The sequence below is a fragment of the Prosopis cineraria genome, unplaced genomic scaffold (assembly GCF_029017545.1).
Source record: "Prosopis cineraria cultivar Desert tree isolate PC_DT_omini unplaced genomic scaffold, ASM2901754v1 PC9, whole genome shotgun sequence".
Classification (NCBI taxonomy): domain Eukaryota; kingdom Viridiplantae; phylum Streptophyta; class Magnoliopsida; order Fabales; family Fabaceae; genus Prosopis; species Prosopis cineraria.
Window position 1 is genome coordinate 27,856,065 of NW_026555340.1, and position 19,482 is coordinate 27,875,546.

The 19,482-nt window shown below is 36.7% G+C and overlaps 2 protein-coding genes across 2 annotated transcripts; both read left to right on the plus strand.

Annotated features, from left to right (window-relative positions):
* The first annotated feature begins 10,378 nt into the window (after positions 1–10,378).
* On the plus strand, positions 10,379–13,102 carry LOC129320063 (UDP-glucose 6-dehydrogenase 1-like). The gene is made up of 2 exons (XM_054965212.1): positions 10,379–10,536; positions 11,203–13,102. The coding sequence occupies exon 2, from the start codon at positions 11,225–11,227 to the stop codon at positions 12,653–12,655; it is 1,431 nt and encodes a 476-aa protein (XP_054821187.1). The 5' UTR covers positions 10,379–10,536; positions 11,203–11,224; the 3' UTR covers positions 12,656–13,102.
* Positions 13,103–13,693: 591 nt separating this feature from the next.
* Positions 13,694–18,948, plus strand: LOC129320064 (plant intracellular Ras-group-related LRR protein 7). The gene is made up of 9 exons (XM_054965213.1): positions 13,694–13,966; positions 14,726–14,795; positions 14,995–15,041; positions 16,183–16,291; positions 16,416–16,501; positions 16,754–16,844; positions 17,607–17,692; positions 18,347–18,433; positions 18,531–18,948. The coding sequence occupies exons 1-9, from the start codon at positions 13,868–13,870 to the stop codon at positions 18,639–18,641; spliced, it is 786 nt and encodes a 261-aa protein (XP_054821188.1). The 5' UTR covers positions 13,694–13,867; the 3' UTR covers positions 18,642–18,948.
* Positions 18,949–19,482: the final 534 nt, after the last annotated feature.

Genomic DNA, 19,482 nt, shown 5'->3' on the forward strand with positions numbered 1-19,482 from the left:
TTATTAGTAACTTGCTTCTACCAAGTTCATTTTCCAATTTCAATGAAATATTAATCTCCCATGTTAGGATTGAGGCTAGGATTAACTCGTGCTTTTGTAGGGATCACGTGTAGTGGATTTTGTGCCGTGGATTGGAAGTGGGACGATTCTGTCTAATGGTTGGAAAAAGATATGCATAAGAAGCTCTGTCTTCTACAAAGCACGCAAACTCTTTAAAACATTTTTTTTTTCATACATGGACAATAGACGTTATAATATTAATGCTAGGTCATTGCCCGTAAATAACGCGCTGCATGGCTCGAGTACAGTGATAAGTGTAACACACCAAATTTTTTTTTAAAAAATTTCTATTAACCTAAATTAACTATTAAAATTTAAATTGGGATGTTACAATTCTCCCCTCCTTTTAGAAATTTTGTCCTCAAAATTTAAAATTAGTAACTATTAACTACTCACTTAATCAAAAAGACGAGGATAATCACGTCGCATACTGTCCTCGGTCTCCCACGTAGCATCACCTGGAGTTGTGCTCTTCCAGATTACTTTAACCAATCTAATGGTCTTGTTTCTTAATTGCTTGTCCTTATAATCCACAATCCTTTCTGGTTCAGCTTTGAATGTTAAATTCTCCCTGAGTTCAATTTCCTCGGGTTCAATTATATGGGAAGGATCTGGTTGATACTTTTTCAGTTGTGACACATGGAATACGTTGTGTATTCCAGCAATTTGGGGTGGTAATGCTACTTGGTACGCTACTGGTCCAACTCGTTTTAAGATCTCAAAAGGCCCCATAAACCTTGGTGTTAACTTCTTAGCCTTAATAGCTCTTCCAACACCAGTTACCGGAGAGATTTTTAAAAATATATGGTCACCTACTTCAAACTCAAGCGGTCTTCTCCTCTTATCCGCATAACTCTTTTGTCTACTTTGAGCTATGAGTAATTTTTGCTTGATTAAAGCAATCTTTTGGGTAGTCTCATCAACAATGTCCGGCCCCAAAACAGTTCTCTCACTTAATTCTGTCCAACACAGTGGCGATCTACATTTTCTTCCATACAATGCCTCATAAGGTGCCATCTGAATGCTAGAATGAAAACTATTATTGTAGGCAAATTCAGCTAATGGTAAGTGACTATCCCAATTACCTCTAAGCTCAATGGCACACGCTCTTAACATGTCTTCAAGAGTTTGTATGGTTCGTTCCGTTTGCCCATCGGTCTGGGGGTGGTAAGCTGTGCTAAAACTCAGACGAGTACCCATGGCTTCTTGTAATGACTTCCAAAAGTTTGATGTGAATCTCGGATCACGATCAGATATAATATTTTTCGGCACTCCATGCAATCTCACCACTTCTCTTATGTAGATTTCAGTTAATTTTTCGAGAGAATACTTGATATTAGTAGCAAGAAAATGAGCTGATTTGGTGAGTCGATCTACGATTACCCATATAGTGTCATGACCAGAAGATGTTCTAGGCAATCCTGTAATGAAGTCCATAGAAATGCTGTCCCATTTCCACTCTGGAATATCAAGAGACTGTAGCATTCTGGCTGGTTTTCTGATGCTCAATTTTGACTTTCTAGCAAGTCAAACAACGAGTTACATGTTCAGTTACATCTCTCTTCATCCTTGGCCACCACCAACCACGTCTTAAGTCATGATACATCTTAGTTGCTCCTGGGTGAATGGTATATTTACTCTGATGAGCCTCCTCAAGTAGGATATTTTTCAATCGAGTATCATTAGGCACACACACTCTACCTTTATATCTTACGACATCATCATCGGTCACATCAAAATGTTCAGCCTTTTCAGCCCCAATCTCTACCCTAATCTTATTCAAATAATCATCCTTCTGTTGCGCAATTCTAATTTCTTCCCAAAAATTATTCTCAAATTCAGTAATGTGTAGAGCAGCCAAACGATTTTCGACTACTTCTACATTTACTGCATGAAAACTACTCCATAATTCATGTTCTCTGACCATCATGTGAGCAGTATGTACAAGCTTCCTGCTCAGAGCGTCGGCGACTACGTTAGCTTTCCCTGGATGATACTTCAACTCAAAGTCATAATCCTTCAAAAACTCAATCCATCTGCGCTGTCTCATGTTGAGCTCCTTTTGATCAAACAAATATTTTAAACTTTTATGATCACTGAAGACTTCAAAAGAAGAACCATAAAGATAGTGCCTCCAAATCTTCAAGGCAAATACCACAGCAGCAAGCTCCAAGTCATGAGTAGGGTAATTTTCCTCATGAGGTCTCAACTGTCGAGAGGCATAAGCCACTACTCGATCCTCCTGCATCAATACACAACCTAAACCTTTCTTAAAAGCATCAGTATACAAGGTATAAGGAGAAGTTGGAATAGGTAAGGTGAGCACCGGTGTGGTGGTCAACCTCTTTTTTAGCTCCTGGAAGGCAACTTCACACTCGTTCGTCCAAATAAATGGAGCATCTTTCCTGGTCAACTTAGTCAAGGGCATTGCAATTTGTGAAAAACCCTTAATGAAACGACGATAGTAGCCTGCAAGACCCAAGAAACTCCTAATCTCTGTCATACTTCGAGGTTGCTCCCATTTCATCACTGCATCTATCTTACTAGGGTCCACCACTACCCCTTCTTCTGAAACAACATGGCCTAAGAATTTAACTTCTTTAAGCCAAAAATCACATTTGCTCAACTTGGCATAGAGCTTGTGCTCTCTTAATATCTCCAAAACAATTTTAAGATGTCTAGCATGGTCTACCTCATCTCGAGAATAAATAAGTATGTCATCAATAAAGACTACAACAAATTCATCGAGATAAGGCCTGAAGATTCGATTCATATAATCTATGAAGACAGCTGGGGCATTTGTTAACCCAAATGGCATCACCAGGAACTCATAGTGCCCATATCTAGTCCTAAAAGCAGTTTTAGGGATATCTTCTGCTCTAACCCTCAATTGATGATACCCTGATCTTAGATCAATCTTAGAAAACACCGCTGAATTGACTAATTGGTCTAACAAATCATCAATTCGAGGTAAGGGGTACTTGTTCTTGATGGTTACCTTATTCAATTGTCTATAATCAATACACAATCTAAGGCTTCCATCTTTCTTTTTCACAAACAGTACCGGTGACCCCCATCGTGATACACTCAGTCTGATAAACCCCTTCTCTAACAACTCTTCAATTTGTCTCTTCAATTCAGCTAACTCTGATGGAGACATCCTATAGGGTGCCTTAGAAATAGGCCCCGTACCAGGTACGAGTTCAATTGAGAACTCAACCTCTCGTTCTGGAGGCAAACCGATCACTTCAGTAGGAAAGACGTCAGGGAATTCTCTCACTACTGGAATCTGATCTACACCTTCTTCAATCTCTGCCTTGATTGAGAAGAAAATCATAAAAGCTTGACACCCTTTCTTATACACTGTTCTACTTGAGCTGCAGACAACAACATAGGACTTTGGGACTCTACAGGGGTTACAGTAAGAGCTGAAAGTGACACACTCTTTTTCTGACAATCAAGTACAGCTCCATTTGCAGACAACCAATCCATCCCCACAATAACATCAATCCCAGACAAAGACAAACAAATGAGGTCTATGGTGGTCTTTCGACCCTCATACTCAACCTCTACATTTAGACATGCCTTAGCAGTCCTTACAGTCAAACCAGCAGGAGTAGAAATCTTCACATCAAAAGGTAAGGTACACACAGGCAATTTACATCTTTTCACACATTCATCAGACACAAAAGAGTGTGTAGCACCCGAATCAAACAAAGCACAAACATCATTATAAAGGATTTGGATTATACCTCTGATAGCATTAGGGTTGTTAGCAGCCTCTGGTCCAGAGAGGGCATACACTCGTGCTGGTACTGTAGGTCTCTGATTATTACCCCTATTCTGATTTTGATAGCAGAATCGGGCAATATGACCAGGTTTCTGGCAGATGTAACAAACCCAACAATCACCAGAATGAAACTTCCCACACTTACTGCATGCTTGATTGCTAGCAGCACTAGGAGTAGGATTAAAGGTAGCTGGGCTCCTATAGGACCCTTGACTTCCACTCTGATTCCCTCTGTAGCTCTGGCCCTTATGATAGTAGCCCTTCTTCTTCTGATTTCTAAAGCCTCCAAAGATTTGACTGCTCCTCTTCTCTACTCCACCAATGGGTCTGGTGTGGATAGGGGGCTTCCCATGAGGTTCTTTCCTCCTCTCTCTATCAGCTTCTAATCTAGCCTCTCTCTTCCTCCGAGAAACTATTCGAAGCTTATTGCACATCTCACTGAAGGTCTTGATCTCAAAAGGGGCTAACTGTTCTCTTAGATCAGGCCTCGCCTTCTCTAGTAATCGTTCAGCCATCCACTCTGTATCTTCATGTTTTTGGAGGTAAGTGGAGTATTTAGATAATTCTGAGAATTGTTCAATAAATTCATCCTCATCTAGATCACCCTGACGAAATGCATGAAACTCAGCCTCCTTTTCTGCTCTCAGTGCAGTAGGAAAATAATTCTCGAACAATATGGCTTTAAAATCTTCCCAAGTAAGAGAGGAATCATCCTTCGGTCCTGATGTTTCCCACCATTTCTTAGCACTCTTCTGTAATAGGAATATTGCCAGCTGTACCTTTTGATTAGAAGTGCACACAACCATACGAAAAATACTCTCCAATTGATCTATCCATTCTTCAACTACCGCCGGCTTAAGATTTCCATCGAAAGTAGGAGGATTAAACTTACGAAAAGTACTCCAGATCTTTGTGATCGTGGATGTCTATTGCTCAGAGTGAAGACTCACATTCTTCGGACTAGTCTCATGGTGAGAATAGGGAGGTGAGCCTTCATCAGCAAATTGGCTCGCATTTAATACTTTGGTATGGCTTCCTTCTTGTTGGCCATTTCCCTCTCGGTTGGAATTCTCCTTATATTGTTTTAAAGGGGCCAACTCTTCTTCTTGTCTCTTCATGCGGTCACTAAGATTATATAGTAAATCCATCATTTGCCTCATAGTTGGCTCATCCTGCCTTAGTTGTGACTGTATAGGCTCGCCCTGCCCGATTTGTTGCTGTGTGGGCTCCGGTTGTGGCAGTGAAGGTATGTCATTTCCTATTGGCTCTATAGAATCACCGGCAATTTCACCACCTCTCCTAGTTTTGGACACCATCTCTCCCCTCCTAAAGGATGGAAGTCACATAATTAAGTTAACACTAATCTCAAGACAAGAAAAATAATGGAGAAGCATTATGATTTAATAATGTATATTGCCAATAAACTAGGTTAATGTATAACAATTTCATAATTTATAAGAATTGGAAACATGTAGCTCTGATACCAAAATTTGTAACACACCAAATTTTTTTTTAAAATTTCTATTAACCTAAATTAACTATTAAAATTTAAATTGGGATGTTACAATAAGTGAGTTAGAGTCGCTGCATCGGCGCCCGGATGTAGTGTTAAATGAGCAAGGGCTACCGCGTCATTCTGGACGCACGCGGCTAAAGAAGTTAGTCCATAAGAGCAAAATTAGATTTGGTACTTGGAATGTTGGGACATTAAATTGTAAATCTGTAGAGGTTGTAGGGGTTATGATTCAAAGGAAAATTAATATCCTTTGCTTGCAAGAAACAAAATGGCGTGGAGAAGGAGCTAAGGATATTCAAGGTTTCAAACTTTGGTATACAGGAAAAGTAAGTGCACGCAATGGAGTAGGCATCATTATAGATAAGGAGTGGAAGAAGAACGTTGTAGAAGTTAGCAGAATTGGAGACAGAATTATTTCTTTAAAAATGATAATTGGACGTGAGACTGTTAATATTGTCAGCGCTTATGCGCCGCAAGTCGGGACAGAAGCCAGTCTTAAAGAATTATTTTGGGAGGATCTGGAGGGGTTGATTCAACACATACCACAGAGTGAAAAGATTTTTATTGGAGGAGACTTTAATGGGCATGTCGGGAGGGAAGCTGGTCAGTATGCGAGGGTGCATGGTGGTTTTGATTTTAGAGAGCTAAACAATGAAGGGCAAACTCTTCTTGATTTCTCATTGGCGTATGATTTTAAGATTGCCAACACTTGTTTCAAGAAGAGAGATGAGCATCTCATCACTTACAAAAGTGGAGCCTCAAGGTCGCAGATTGATTTTCTTTTGGTTAGGAACACAGATAGAAAACTTTGTAAAAATTGTAAGGTGATCCCTGGAGATGCTGTAACGACACAACATAGGGTCCTAGTCCTTGATGTGTGTATTATGAGTAAAATCCAAAAACGTCGACAAGTAGTAACACCAAGGATTAGGTGGTGGCAATTAAAAGGTGAGAAGCAAGATATTTTCAAGTGAAATCTTTTGGATAAAGGAATTTGGGATTCTCAGGGAAGTGCTAACATCATATGGGAGGATATGGCTAAAAAGATACAGGAGGTTGCAAAAGTAGTTTTGGGAGAATCGAAAGGTTCTGGTCCGAGAGATAAGGAGTCTTGGTGGTGGAATAATAGTGTACAGGACAAAATCAAGTATAAGAAGAACTGTTTTAAAGCCATACATTTGTGTAACAATGAGAAAAATTGGGAGAGGTACCGTATGGCTAAGAAGGAAACTAAGAGAGCTGTGGGTGAAGCTCGTTCCAAAGCTTTTGAAGAATTTTATAAGAACCTTGAGACGAAGGAAGGAGAGCAAAATATTTATAAGATTGCCAAGAGTAGGGAAAGAAAATCAAGAGATCTAGAACAGGTAAGGTGTATTAAGGATGAAGAGGGAAGAATTTTAGTTACAAATGATGAAATTAAAAATAGATGGGAGACTTATTTTTCTAAACTTTTCAATGATGGAGAGGATTTATCTAGTAACTTGGAGGATTTAGTAACTGGTGAAGGAGAACAAAATTTATCATTCTATCGAAAAATACGTGATAAGGAGGTAAAGGAAGCTCTTAAGAAAATGGCAAATGGTAGAGCTAACGGACCTGATTGTATATCTATCGAAGCGTGGAAATGTTTAGGTGAAGAAGGGGTGAGATGGTTAACTAAGTTATTTAATGTGATTTTACGGTCCAAGAAAATGCCTGATGAGTGGAGGAGAAGTACATTAATTCCTATTTATAAAAATAAAGGAGATATTCAGAATTGCACTAACTATAGAGGGATTAAACTCATGAGCCACACAATGAAATTGTGGGAGAAAGTAATTGAGCACAGGTTGAGATTGGAGACAAGTATTTCTGAGAATCAATTTGGTTTTATGCCAGGTAGATCAACTACAGATGCGATTTATCTACTAAGGGGATTAATGGAAAAGTATTGTTGTAAAGATAAAGATCTACACATGGTTTTTATTGATTTGGAAAAAGCTTATGACCGTATACCAAGAGAAGTGCTTTGGAAAGCGTTGGAAAAAAAGGGAGTACGGATTGCTTATATTAAAGCCATACAAGATATGTATGAGGGGGTAAAAACTAGTATAAGAATGCCTAGTGGTCAAACAAAGGATTTTCCTATAAAGATTGGACTACATCAGGGATCATCTCTGAGTCCTTATTTGTTCAACTTGATTTTAAATGTTTTGACGGAACATATTCAAGAGGAAATCCCGAAATGTATGCTCTTCGCGGATGATATAGTTCTTATAGCAGAGACAAGAGAAGAGGTTAATTGCAAACTTGAGTTATGGAGGAGGACATTGGAGTCGAAAGGTTTTCGTCTGAGTAGAAGTAAGACGGAATATTTATATTGTAAATTTGGTAAAGGACTATTCGAAAATAATTTGGAAGTGAAATTGGGAGATCAAATTATACCTCAAGTGGAAAAGTTTAGATATTTGGGAGCCATTATTCAAAATGATGGCGAAATCAGTGGAGATATTTCACATAGAATTCAAGCTGGGTGGTTTAATTGGAGAAAAGCTAAAGGAGTTATTTGTGACCGTAAGGTGCCTAATAAACTTAAAGGAAAGTTTTATCGTACTGCTATCAGACCGGCAATGTTATATAGTAGTGAATGCTGGGCTCTAACGGGACAGCAAGAGCATAAAGTTGGAGTAGCAGAGATGAGAATGTTACGATGGATGTGCGGACATACACGTAAAGATAAAATTCGAAATGAGCACATACGTGAAAAAGTGAGGGTGGCACCTATTGAGGAAAAAATGGTAGAAAATCGGTTGAGATGGTTTGGGCATGTACAAAGAAGACCAAGGGAGGCACCAGTGAGAAGAGTGGAACATATAACTTTGAGTCCGATTAAGAGAGGTAGAGGAAGACCTAAGAGAACACTCTTGGAAGTTGTTGAACGTGATCTCTTAATTAATAATATTTCTAAAAGCTTAATAAATGATAGAGCACAATGGCGTCTTGCAATCCATGTAGCCGACCCCACCTAGTGGGATAAAGGCTTGTTGTTGTTGTTGTTGTTTATAGTATTTTAGGGCCTAAATTGTGAAGTAAGTTTTTATTATTAAAATAAAAATAAAAAAAGAAATTTTCATTACGTAGAATCCATGCTCTGCAAATTTTTTATTACACAGAATTCATACTCTGCATTTAGAAGTAAATTTTTTAGGATTTAAATTGTGAAGTAATTTTTTATTATTAAAAAAAAATGTTCGTGTGTTTTGTCAGTAATACGGCTTTTTGTGCACCCCTTTCTTCCTAAGTCCTAACTATTAAATAGAATGAATGGTTGGGATTCTCTTAGTCTCATTTCTCACCCACTACACAAAATCCACTGCATTCCTTTCTCGCCTTACAAACCAAATTTAAACTTCGTTCAATCTTGTTTACAAGGTTATTTTAACCACTTCCATGAAATCAAAGGAATTAGCTAAATGCTGAGATTTTTTTTTATAACATTTCAAAATTGTCATTTCCTTGATATAATATAGTTCAGTGAGGAGAGATATATATATATAAATGAATCATTTATTTAGGCTAAGAGTGGAAGAGGTAAGAGTGTTATTTTTTGAGCCAAGTCACAAATATTTGATTAAATTTCATAAGAGATCTTGTATCATCTTCCATATAAAATCAGTTTACTCTTGACGTGTGCGTACGTGTCTTATAATCTTCATGGTTATGGATGTGTAGAATTGGAATTTGGAAATGGAGCAGTAGAACGTGGAATATTTGTAACAAGTGACGTTCACGGATGACCCGTTCACCAACAAAACGATGGCATTGGTGGGAATAAAGCGTGGAAAATTGGATTGAGTGAGACAATGAGACGCCTGCTGATGCGTCTGTTTTCCAAAGAATTGATAGCCGCCTTCATTTTATGTCAAATGCTTTCATCTTCTTTCCCTCTTCTACCATTAAAGTACAATGAATTTGGCTAACAACAATAATGTGCATTGAATTTATGACTCTTCTGATCCAAAACATCAAACTGTTACTCTTGCAGATTTGGACTATGGGTTCACTTTTGGCCTTAAGTGTGCTGTGAACAAGAGATCGAACTTTTTGACCAGCATGACAAGGGATTGAATGATCATGTGTAATTATGTTTTCAGAATCGTCTGTTCCCTCCCATTTATAAATTGTTTTTAACACGTTTTATTAGAATTAAAAAAATTAAAATTTGTTAACCTTGTCAGACAATTTAATAAATTTTTAATTTTACTCTTATTAAATCTATATATTTTAATAATATATTTTTTTTGGGGTTAAAAAAAATTTATAATAAAAATTTAATGACATGATTTATAAATATAATAAAAAAAACTTTTTATTTTATAAATAAAATTGGAGGGGGTATATGATTTAAATGATTATGTTAAAATTATTGCACCACAGAATCACCACCAATTGTTCTTTTTCATGTTAACAAATCTTTCCATTTTATATTTACTATTAATTAAGTCATAATTTCATACAAACAAAATTTTTAAATAATTTTCAAGTTTATTGTTTCTAATAAATATTTTTATATTATAATGGTTGGGTTCAAAATCAATCAGGCATTTGCTTTTGACCAGTAAAATGTATGAGCAAACGATCTTGCTTTTCCATCTATTCGCCAAGGTTTATACTTCATAATTAAAGCGTGAAAATTATTAACTTTGAACTCGTATGAATGTGATTATAGATAGAGAGACATAAAAAAATCAGTAATCTGAAAATCACGTCTTGACGACAATTTAATTATTGAGCCGTGAACTAATGTCTTATCTGTAACTAGTTTAATGAACAATTCAACTTTTTTTAACATGATAAAAATAAAAAATCGGGAAAGAAAGTACTTAATATTTTGGATACCATTTATTTTTATCATGATTTTGTTAATTGGGAGAGTCTCTAATAATTTTTTCTCAAAAGAAGTTTTTAATTAAGTCTATATATTTTGTTGCTAATTCTTATCTTTAACTTTTGAAGTTTCCCAATTTTAGGTTGCTGTAGTATTTTGTATTTAAGGAGATGGATTGGTCTGAGAGTTTTGACAAGTTGAAGTTGCAGTCTCTTTCCCCTCTGTCAGCTATCACTCTGTTTCCTGTGTTCAACTGTTATCTGCTTTGAACTTCAAAGAGGAAGCAGATATTTGCAAATATAGGTAATCTCCTAGTTGCCTTCTCTTTATCTAGTACTTGTCATGTTATCTCTCATCTCTGAGCAGAGTTAACCTATTCATGGCTCTAACCAATTATTCTTATGCTTGTCAAATCGTATTCTTTTTCATTGGAAGAAGAAAACGCCAGAGTATCTGATTTTTACGCATAACAATTTTCTAGTCTCTTTTGTCTCGAATTGATGTTCTGAATCCGGTCGCGTTTATTTTTATATCTTGATCTTGATATTATTACATCACATAGCAACTATTGTTATGATCTTTGACTTAGAGCTTGACGCTGATCGCTTGCAAGTACCCCTTCCAGAATGAAAGAGTGAATTTTCAAAGTTTGTTTCAATGCTTGGATTTCAAATCAATTTTCTGGCTAAAACAAGTACAACAAGAAGTTCCCCCCCCCCCCCCATATCATTTCTTATGGTTGTTCTTATCTTAATGCATACAAAAGGGAAAAGGCTGCTTTGAACTTTGAATCATGCTCCTTCGGATTCAAGCGGCATCATAGTTCGAGTTTCGACAGGAATGACCGGTTTTTGAACACAGTACTGTAAAAATAAATAAATTAAGCCGTGCTTGTTGTCAAAACTCAAAAGGCATTAAAGGAAAAAAGCTGCGCTGAGATCAAATCATAGTCTCTAACACGTGTTGCAGGTTGGACTCGAAACCAAATAAAATGATGAAGATTTGTGGAATCGGAGCAGGGTACGTTGGGGGTCCTACAATGGCTGTAATTGCTCTCAAATGTCCTTCAATCGAAGTAACCGTAGTTGATATCTCGCACTCTCGCATATCAGATTGGAACAGCGATCACCTTCCCATTTACGAGCCTGGTCTCCAAGAAGTGGTTCAACAATGCAGGGGCAAGAACTTGTCCTTCAGCACCAATGTTGAAAAACACATCTCAGAGGCTGACATAATCTTCGTTTCAGTCAACACACCTACAAAATCCCGAGGCCTCGGAGCCGGGAAAGCCGCTGATTTGACTTATTGGGAAAGTGCAGCGAGGGTGATTGCTGAAGTGTCTAAGTCAAATAAGATTGTTATTGAGAAATCCACTGTTCCTGTCAGAACGGCCGAAGCAATTGAGAGAATTTTAACCCATAATAGCAATGGTATTTCCTTTCAGATTCTCTCAAACCCAGAATTTCTCTCTGAGGGAACCGCCATTGAAGACCTTCTGCATCCTGATAGGGTTCTTATTGGAGGGAGACAAACCCCTGAAGGGCAAATGGCGATTCAGACACTGAAGGGTGTTTATGCTCATTGGGTTCCTGAAGATAAAATCATAACGACAAATTTGTGGTCATCCGAGTTATCTAAGTTAGCTGATAATGCGTTTCTGGCGCAGAGGATTTCATCCATAAATGCAATGTCTGCTCTGTGTGAGGCAACTGGAGCAGAAGTCTCTGAGGTGTCACGTGCTTTGAGTAAGAACACTAAAATAGGGTCCAAGTTTTTGAATGCTAGTGTTGGTTTTGGTGGGTCTTGCTTTCAGAAAGACATACTCAACTTGGTGTATATTGCTGATACCAATGGCTTAGCAGAAGTGGCGAACTATTGGAAGCAAGTTATTCAAATGAATGATTACCAAAAGGATCGGTTTGTGAAAAGGGTTGTCTCCTCCATGTTCAACACAGTCTCAGGTAAGAAAATTGCAGTGCTGGGTTTTGCATTCAAGAAGGACACTAGCGACACGAGGAAAACTCCTGCCATTGATGTTTGCAAAGGTCTTATGGGAGATGATGCATGCTTGAGCATTTATGATCCAAGGGTAAGTGAAGACCAGATTCTGAGAGATTTGGCGATGGACAGTGTTGAGTGGGACCATCCAATTCACCTCCAGCCAGTGACAAGTCGCAGTACTATGAAACAGGTTAGGATTGTGAAGGATGCTTACGAGGCAACGAAGGATGCTCATGGGATCTGCGTTCTTACAGAGTGGGACGAATTTAAGAGCCTTGATTATCAGAGAATATTTGATAATATGCAGAAACCTGCATTTGTTTTCGACGGTAGGAGCATATTGAATACTGGAAAGCTGAGAGAGATGGGTTTTATTGTGTACTCAATTGGGAAGCCATTAGACCCCTGGCTCAGGCCATGAACAGTGGATTCTGTGAAGGACAGATTCTGAGTATAAGTTGATGAGTGAAGATGAAGATCTGATATTTTGTGATGAGATTTCATCCTTATGGCATCTATATGTTGGGATTTATAGAATAAAGTTATTTCAGATTTTTTAAAATATATGTACTGTTTAGAATTGATGTATTATAGAGCTTTGTTATCTGAAATCACCAAGTCTTCACTCACCAACTAACTTGAGTTGAATCTGGGAGGTGGTCAGGAAAAATAACTTTATTTTTAATTGACCTTGTTCGACAGTAGTACAAGGAAACCTCGCAGTTGTCAGTTATTAATCAATCTACTATTACAAAGGTTTTCTCCTCCTCCTCCTCCTCTTTTGAACTCACTGCTACGGTACTACATGGATTTTCTATGAAAGGTGATTATGGAAAAGCTGCAAAAGAACATTCTCTTAATTTCTTAATACTTTAAAAAATAGCTTTCTTTCTTCTTCTTTTTTCATCAAAATAGCTTTCTTTCTGAATCTGATGTTTGTACTGAACGAGTCAATTTTTTATTCTCATCTATCCGCAACTCGATTCGCCACAGATCCACTTGCATATAACAGAAGCCCTCAAGCTGCTGAAAAAGATGAAGGGCATATTCCCCCTTTTGTTTTGTTTGACCTGAACTTTCTTGGTTAATCAGAAGAAAAGTGACCTAACTCCATGGAATCGATTTATAATTTCACATACACATGATTACAAAATTCTGGTTAATTTGGTTGAAAATTTACTCTTTTTTGGTCGATAAATTTACTCTTTATTGTTGATACATATCATTTTTAAATGTTGAATTATGTATTAACAAAAATAGAGTAATTATTTTATTATGTTACTACTTTTAAAAAAAATTAAAAATATTAAATTTATAGTCAAAGAATTATCGGCGAAACCTAATATTCATGACGTGTAATTTAATTTAACGGAATTTATTTATATCTTTATCCAGCGTGCGTCCCCATGTCATCTCAACATCGTAATTTGCGTGTTTACAGCCTATAAAACCAAAAGAAAACGCGGTTTTTGGACCCCTCTCTGCAACGAAGACACCTCCTCCACCATATCACTGGCCATTTGACTCTGTACAACGTTAATCCATTCTTCTTGGGATTTCAGAATCTAATCACTGCGACGAAAGTTACTTCATCTTTTACATTTTTCATATTTTTTTGTTTTTCGTCCCAAGAATGGGATGCTGCTGCAGCAAAAACGCTGATACAAAGGCTACTAGAGTTTCGCGGTGGCGATCCACGGGTATTGTTGCTTTGCGTGACTCCAAATTGAAGGTAATTGTTTTATATTGTATCTATCTTTCAATTCCATATAAATTTTCTGTACTTGTGCTAGTGCTTCTGTGTCTGTTCTCTTTTCTCGGTTTTTTCGAGTCGGACTATTGGATATTGCCACTATCTCGTTGTACTGAATAGAACTAGTTGCTTATGTAATTTGATGTATCATGGGGGATTTTCATTTTGTTTATCGATCTCTGTGCTAGGCTAGTCGCCTCTGTTATGCTGCTTCCGAACTGAATTCGATTTTAGAGAGAGAGAGAGAGAGAGAGAGGGTAAATAAAAGAGAATAGGCATAATGAATTGTTCTCTAATATCAACTTAATGATTGTAAGATGCCATTTAAAAGGAATGTGATTGAGATAACTGATGCCGGTTGAGGCAGCTCCTTCGCGCTTAGTTTCCTGTTGCTTGCTTGCCTCTTATCACATTGAAATTTCACGCTGAGTTAGAAATTTGTACATTTTTTGGACACCTGCCTTTAGATCATGTATCTTTATTGTTTCAAATGTGTCACTCTGTAATTAATTTTCGGGATTGTATTTCGTCAAGCCAATTTAACTTCATGATGATATGTCATGAATTGTGATATTGATGGACCTACTAAAAATTGGATGAGATCTTATGGTTTTTTTTGAAATTTATGTTTGTCACCTTTCTTCTCAGTGTTGCTGTTGCTTTTGAATGCATGCACACACTTGAGCTTTTTGCTGCATGCTTACCATGGTGCCTTCTTCTTTCCTCATTCTAAAACAGACATTTCCAGATGAAATTCTTGACCTAGACAGATCTGTACGGACTCTTGACTTAACACATAATCGAATAGGTATGCTCTTTTTTTTTTTCCCCCTTTCCTTTCCTTCTTTCTTAATATAAAGCAGGGATAAGTCCCTGTGCTATTAGATAACAAGACTCTATTCTAAAGTTGATTTTTCAAATTTGTCATCAAAGAAAAGTGTCTTTTCTTTAAGGGTTATATGTGTTGTAGTTTTTTAACTACTTCTCAATTCATTTCTTGACTGCAGTTGATGTTCCCATGGAAATTAGCAAATTAGTTAACTTGCAGCGCCTGGTAAGAGTTATATATCCCAGTATATGCCTATAACCTGGCAACTGCTTGTGAACATATAGAACTTAACTGCACTTTTTTTTTTATATTGCAAATGAAAAAAATTGCTTTTGGAGTTTATCTACTGTTTTTATAATTAGGAAGAAGCAAGATAGATTTCATGCGGATATGCAATATGTCAAGTAGTGTCGTTTATTTTATGCTCTTTAGGTTGTAAGTCCTAATTTCTGTGCTCTCTCAAGCTTTTGCTTGCCTTTGTATCTCAAAAAATAAAATTAGGAGGAAGCAGTAAAGTGAAAAATCGCATTTTCATGAGCCATTTTTCCAGCCAATCAGTGTTGACAGTAGTAATATTCCCTGTTACCTTAAAAGTGTGCATTGGCTTTAATGTTAGTGAAGGATCTTTTTCGTTATAAATTACCAACAAATTATTTGTTACATGACAAATGCCATGTGCTCCATTTGTAATTTAATGTACCATCTGATGTTTTATACCATGTTATGATTGGAAGCAGCTCACTTAATTTTGTCATGCCACAAACTGATGCTCTAAGTCCTGAAACTTTTGAATATAAATTATCATACAGCTCTATGATTAATATATAAGAGTAAAGAGTTGAGTAGTGACTGTTTACCACTTACAACCTACAAGGAACTAGAATCTTACTTCCAAGGGGCACTTTCTCATCTAAGTTCCTATTGCTTCTAATTTTGTTGCACATTTCAGCTTATTTGACAAATATTTGGTTTTAAATTCTATTTGACAGCAATCCTTTCAGTGACCCTTAAAGACAGTTAAACACAGGGACTTGAATTTTGGCTTTATTTCCACTTTCAATCCAGTCTTGTTATTCTTTCTTCAGAAGCTTTGCTGTGACTTAGTATTTTGATTCATTGATTCTGGAATCTGGTTGAACCATTAAATTTTAAATTTAATATTCATTTATGAAAGTCATATGCTTTTTGCATGTGTTATGTCTATAAATACAATACTGCCTTTTATTTATATCCACTGCTAGATAACATGCCATGGAAGAGTTTTAATCTACTGTTTTGGTGGCTTTACACTCTTTACAGAACTGAGCTTATATAACGTTAGGATTGTTAAAGAACATTACCCATCAAAGTTGCGCTCACTTTACAGATATTACCAGAAAATCTCATCGAGAGAGTGCCAGTGAATTTGGGGAAGCTTCAATCTCTAAAATCCTTGATCCTTGATGGAAATCGAATTACTTCCTTGCCTGATGAATGTAATTCCTCTGAAATAAATCAGTTTTTGAAGAATGAAAATGATTATCTTTTTTTTTTTTTTTGGTACACAACATTGGCATTTGCTTAATGGAATGTCTCTTTGCTGTTTTTCCCCCTCCTTAGTGGGTCAGTTGGTAAGACTTGAGCGCTTATCCATATCTGGGAATTCCTTAACAGCCTTGCCTGCTACTATTGGCAGCTTGCGAAATGTAAGTATTTATGAGTCTGAATATTCTGTGATAATTCTACTGCTTCTGTTATTTTAAATTTATAGAATTTATCTTTAGAGATGTTCATCATCATACTTAATTGTAAAATTTGATGGGTTGGGGATTTTTTTTCTGTTGGGGTAAATAACTTCTCTTGAAAGTTTGTTCACTTTGGTAACTGTTGATAGGAGTTTAATGCATAACCAGATTATGATTAACATTTAGAATATGGTACACTGTTTGATAATGCAGCTGTTGCTTTTAAATGTGTCGAGCAACAACTTAGATTCTCTTCCAGAATCTGTGGGGAGCTGCTTCTCTTTGGAAGAATTACAAGCCAATAGTATGCTTCTGTTCTACTAGCTTTCTTCATGCATTGTGAGCATTGTAATGCAGTTTTTGTGTGCTTGGGTTCTGGAGAGGGTTGATCCCTTTTCAGACATGCGGAGAATGGAGAGATTTATTCCATTGAAGTACTCTTAATTTTTTTGGGTTATTTTGCCATGGTATCCTCCTTTTTTCCGTCATCTTTCTTTCTCTTAGTGATGCTTTCTATATGATAGAAATGCATTTATGTTCTTCAACTGGAAAGCTTAGAACTGGTTTGTAATAAAAAATGGAAATCTCTTTGTAAAAAGCCAGGTCAGAGGCAACAGACTAATTTTGAATAGGAGAAATATTTTGGATAAATTACAACTTAGGTATACTTGGCAAAAGGATCTGTCTTCAGTTTAGGAGCAATTAACTCATTAACCACTCTTTGGGCACCAAAATTGATAATGTCATAAGTTCTAATTCTTCCTACCTCTTTGTGAACCTTTTTTGCCCCAACAGTTTCATATAACAATAATGATTGTAAACATTACTATAACGCTGCAATCTTTCTTAAAGATTTCATGGATTTTATTATTATTCTGTGTCCAATATTCTGTCTTTTTTTTTTTTAACTTATTCAATTCATATGCATGTCTGTAGGATTAATTCTCGTGTCATTAACTGTTTTCATGAGAGGCAAATCTGGATCTCTGGAACAATTTATGTTTTTTTGCTGTTTAATTTTGCATCATGGTTGATTGAAGCTTCAATCTTTTTGTCAACTTTTTAGATAATAATATTGAAGATCTTCCCTCTTCTGTGTGCAATCTCACTCATTTGAAGTCACTTTGCCTAGATAGCAATAATGTAAAGCAGGTAATGCGTCTGACTCAGAATACTTGAAGCCTTACGATGTTTGTTAATTGCCTAGTAATTTGTCTGGTTGAGAAGTTAATTTCCATCACCGAGGATAAGCTGAATAACCTGGATGTTTATTTGCTTTTTAATACTTTTTTGTCAGTCTGTTTATTTCTCCGAGCATATTAAACGTTGGACAAAATGCCCTTAGTTATCAATAGCACAGGATGATGGACCTGGAACTGAGTAACATGAAGTTCTAATTTGAAACACTTGCACAGGCAACTTACTATAAGCATTGCCGGGTTTGCATTAGACAGAACTACTGATGCTTTTCTTAATTTGGAATGGTGGCATTCATTTTGATTGACATAACCACTGCTTGAGGAATGAGGATTCTAGTTGATGAGATTTGACACTGCACAATCTCTTTAGGAATTGATGGTTGCTTTATCTCTTAGGCAACTAAACTTTATTGGAGTACAGTCTCGATTTGCATTGTCTCATGCTGCTTCTTCATCTTCCTCTTTTCCTTACTTTCATGAATCCATAAATGGTGTGTCAATGTATGGTTTTGCTTCTAGCAATTCCCACCCATGCAGTTGTTACAAACCTAAAAGCCACGTCCTTTGATTTTAAATGTACTTATGCTTTTTGGGTCTCGTTGGCTAGATACCTGCAAATCTATTGAAAGACTGCAAAGCTCTTCAAAATATATCTCTGCACGGCAATCCTATATCTATGGATCAATTTCAACAGGTAAGGCATTATTTCCTGAATTTTTTTGTCTCTCCCCTCTCTTACAAATCAACAACTTTGCTCACGTTTCAATGCAAACTACCGATGAACAATCTAGATGGACGGGTTTCAAGAGTTTGAGGCGAGGAGGAGGAGGAAGTTTGACAAGCAGATTGATTCAAATGTGATGATTGGTTCCAAAGGCCTTGATGAGGGTGTGGATCTATAGCCACTTGGTAAGGTGATTTTGCAGCTTCAGCTTCATCTCTGGATGAGCTTTTGATATGTGGGATAGAACGCAAAGCATTTTGTCTACTATGCCTTTTATTTCACATTTAAAAAAATGGGGTTCCTTTGCCTACAACTGCAAATTTGATTGGGTTGGATCCATTTGTCAACACTGATAAGGTCATGAAGTCCTTTTCATGGCATTCTATTTTGGCAGCTGTAAATTAAGACGAGGTTTGATGTTAATATAGAATACAAAGCAAATAATTGATTCCACAACATGAATTAGAATGTGTTCCTTGGTGTAATTCTCCTTTCCCATATCTTGTTTGCGTGCTGATGCTGGTATCCGTTTTGATGAAGGTATGGAATAATGGTACTCGTTATTACCTTGCAAAATTTCTTGAATAAATCCAAACAATACAATAGGTTAATGGGATCGCAAAATCTCATCTATCAATGTACATGTATGATTTTGTTTTTGACAACATGTATAATTTATCAGTCATAATTTGCCTTAACACAAGTTGTTTGGCAATGATAAAATAATTGGTAAATAGATGCCATATAATTTCAAGAACATGCTTTAAAAATAAAACCGTACGTTGTTGACCTCCTCATTTCTGAAAAGCCAGAATTTTTTTTTTTTTTTAACCTGGGAAAAAGCCAGAATGAATGTAACGCAAGTCCATATACACACACATATTTCTTCATTTGCTTACCCTGTCGGTGATTAAGTCATTTTTAAATTGTTTTAAGTCTGTATTCTGCCTGTGGCTCAGTTTATATGTAGCTTCCTCCAATCCAAAGACATTTGACAAAACAATCTTGAGCCACCTTCC

What these genes read in the sequence shown, in the direction of transcription:
- LOC129320063 (XM_054965212.1), top strand. Translation starts at nt 11,225, where the DNA reads ATGATGAAGATTTGTGGAATCGGAGCAGGGTACGTTGGGGGTCCTACA.
- LOC129320064 (XM_054965213.1), top strand. Translation starts at nt 13,868, where the DNA reads ATGGGATGCTGCTGCAGCAAAAACGCTGATACAAAGGCTACTAGAGTT. An exon ending in CTTAACACATAATCGAATAG is followed by an intron (nt 14,796 to 14,994) that starts GTATGCTCTTTT and finishes TCTTGACTGCAG; the next exon opens with TTGATGTTCCCATGGAAATT. An exon ending in TACTTCCTTGCCTGATGAAT is followed by an intron (nt 16,292 to 16,415) that starts GTAATTCCTCTG and finishes CCCCCTCCTTAG; the next exon opens with TGGGTCAGTTGGTAAGACTT.